The sequence below is a fragment of the Lolium perenne genome, chromosome 5 (assembly GCF_019359855.2).
Source record: "Lolium perenne isolate Kyuss_39 chromosome 5, Kyuss_2.0, whole genome shotgun sequence".
NCBI classification, from domain to species: domain Eukaryota; kingdom Viridiplantae; phylum Streptophyta; class Magnoliopsida; order Poales; family Poaceae; genus Lolium; species Lolium perenne.
Window position 1 is genome coordinate 139,753,009 of NC_067248.2, and position 2,991 is coordinate 139,755,999.

Here is a 2,991-nt window from a genome sequence, read left to right on the forward strand (position 1 = left end):
AGATTAAGGGAGTCGACAAGGACCGATCTGGCCATGGTCCTCTGGTTGAAGCTATCAAGGATCAGCTGAAGGGTTTCTCCGACTACTCGGTGAACCATGTGCGCCGATCTGGCAATGAATTAGCGCATAGTCTAGCTAAGGAGGGCTGCGAAAATAAATGTAATAGGAGCTGGGTGGAAGTACCACCGTACTTTATTGTAGACTTGTTGGCATCGGAGTGTGCCGTTAATTAATATAATCGCAGCGTTTGATCTCAAAGAAAAAAAAAAAAAAAAAGTTGAGACTTCACAGAGATGAAGCACAGCAAGAACAGCAGCTCTTCGCCGCTTGTCTGCGACAAGGACAACCGTTCGGCGGCGGCGTTAAGGGAGATGGCCAGGGAGCAGTCCCTGGTGACGCAGCTGCGGGCCGTCGTGCTACCGGCGCTTCAACTTGCCGGTGGCGAACCAGCTGAGGTCGTCGCCCAGATGTTCGATAGCATACTGGACTGCTCGGCCAAGGCTATAGCCGAGCTGAAGCTGCTTCGGCTCGAGCATTCTCGAGCTTACCACCCACCCCCGCCGCCGCAGGCGATGGTAGATGAGAAGAGGAGAGTCAAGAAGATCTTCTCCGGCGACGACGAGAATGCCAAGGCCAATCGACAGCAGCGCAAGAGAAGGTGAGGAGTGGAGAGCACTGCATTATTTGTATATTGATTAATGGAGAACAATTAATTGGATGATCCATCATAATCATTGCCTGCTTAATTGATGATTTTGTTGGTTTAATTGAGCAGGAGATCAGCCGATGACTGTGTAACGCTTGAAACGCCTGTTCCTCACTACGACGGCCACCAGTGGAGGAAGTATGGGCAGAAGCTCATCAACAACGCAAATCACCCGAGGTAAATATAGTTTTCATTGTGCCCATCAGTTAATCAGATTGCAAAAGTTGGCCCTTGACGATGAATGATATGAATTGGATTGAGCAGGAGTTACTACAAATGCACCTACAAGCAAGAACAGGACTGCGGAGCAACAAAAACAGTGCAGCAGTACCAAGATTGTGCCGGCACCGATGAACCCGCGATGTACACCGTCGTCTACTTCGGCCAACACACCTGTAAGCCCTCCGGTAACGACGCCGATGCTGCCGTCGTCATCAAGACAGAGAGCACAGGCCGTAGCAGTGGCTGCGGCGCCGGCGAGCTCTCACCCAGCGACAGCCAGTGCAGCAACATTTCGGTGACCTGCACTTCGGTTGTAGTTGACCACCACCAACGGACAGCATCCATCGAGAGCAGCTGCAAGCTGCTGGACATGGCGCCAGACCTGGCAAATGCAGAAGTCAACACATATGATCAGCTCTATGACGTGGCTGCATTTTCACCTTTGGATTTGGACACGGATTGGGCAATCGATGCACATGGGCATGACCTCCTAAAGAATGGATATTGGTAAAAATAAAACTTGAAGCGTGTGGAACAAAGTTATGGAATCAACATAAATTGTCTGTGGGCGCAATGGTGTTGCTTGTGATATTTTGGATGGGATTTTTTTGTTCGACGGACATTATTATATGCAAAAAGGTGTTTTCATTTTTTTGACAATAAGTAGTTTGCATTTTTTTGTATATTTGGTGCATAACCATATTGAATTATGACTTTCATGCTCCGGGCAACTCACTCAAAAGTCTGAACGAATGGAGAAGTATATGCAATATTGCATGGGTCTTATTAGAAGTGGATGGTTGAGTCTTGAACTAGAGATCTCTCTCTTTCCTCTCAAATAGGATGGACTGGCCATTTCACCACGGTGAAGCTCGACGAGCAATGTATTTTAACCCCCTTCACATCTAGTCTACATGTAGGACATTTCTTATTTTGGGATGTGGGATCAATCGTATGCCGCAATTACTTTTATAAAAAAAAAGTATGCTAATTGAGTCTTGAAATCAATACCTCTAGTTTCTGATACCATATATAATGATATGCCGGCAGCCATCAATCCAGCCCAAAGTACGAACCAAATTAGAAGGGTGGGAAACAAGTTTGAACAATTTCAAACATGGATCAAAATAGGATGCAATTATTTTTCTTAAATACTTATGGGTACTTCTTGGCTCTTAAATGCAACCATTTGATTGACTCTAGTAGCAACTAAGTTTCACGCATCAGTTATTTTACCTGAAATCTTATATTTTTAAAAGGAGATCAATATATCCCATCATGTAGGATATTTCTTATTTTAGCATTGGCAAAGTGTGTAGCTTGTTATCTCTCTTTCGAGCTTATAACAATATTTCGTTGGGTGGGTGTGGGGATTCAAATTCTTCGATATATGAATGTGTGGATCATACACGTGGGGCTCGAATTTTACCGACGACGGTGTCTTGCTTTGTTCGGATCATACATTGTTGTGTTCAAACAGCACAAACATAACACACATGTTTATTATTCATCATAGTGTCATCACAATTAATTCTTCTGGTTTGACCACCATCACCCGGGCAAATGATGTTTTGGCCATTTTGACATATACACTATATGCTTTGATTAATCCACTCCTCCTCTGCGGGTTGAATAATCTAAAATATTTAAAAAAAAATCACGCAGAGGCCGGGACTAGCCTCACCATTTCGAGAAAAATATTCACCAATGTTTTGTTTCTAAAATGATCTTTGCATGGTTTACAGAATTTTGTAGCTACAAATCAATTGTGCTAGCTGCAAATATTTACGAAATGACTTAAGCTCTTCTTCAGTTAACGCATGTGCCTATTTATGTATGCTTCTGTTGCAAAATTATTTTAGCAGAGCGCTACTCCTCACCTATTTTCACGGCCAGGATGATCATAAATAGACGACTTGTAACAAATCCAATCAACTAGGACGCTCCCAAATTCTCGCAAAAATAACTAAAATATCCTCAATAGAGAAATCCAAAGGTCTGAAAACAACTAAATTTCGCCTCTTTAAGTGCTAAAAAATATATATATATATGTCAACTAATAC

General features: G+C 43.2%; 1 protein-coding gene across 1 annotated transcript; it reads left to right on the forward strand.

Moving 5' to 3' along the window:
• Positions 1-281: 281 nt before the first annotated feature.
• LOC127304831 (uncharacterized) lies at positions 282-1,563 on the forward strand. Its single transcript, XM_051335409.2, has 3 exons — positions 282-658; positions 776-883; positions 971-1,563. The coding sequence occupies exons 1-3, from the start codon at positions 294-296 to the stop codon at positions 1,437-1,439; spliced, it is 942 nt and encodes a 313-aa protein (XP_051191369.1). The 5' UTR covers positions 282-293; the 3' UTR covers positions 1,440-1,563.
• Positions 1,564-2,991: the final 1,428 nt, after the last annotated feature.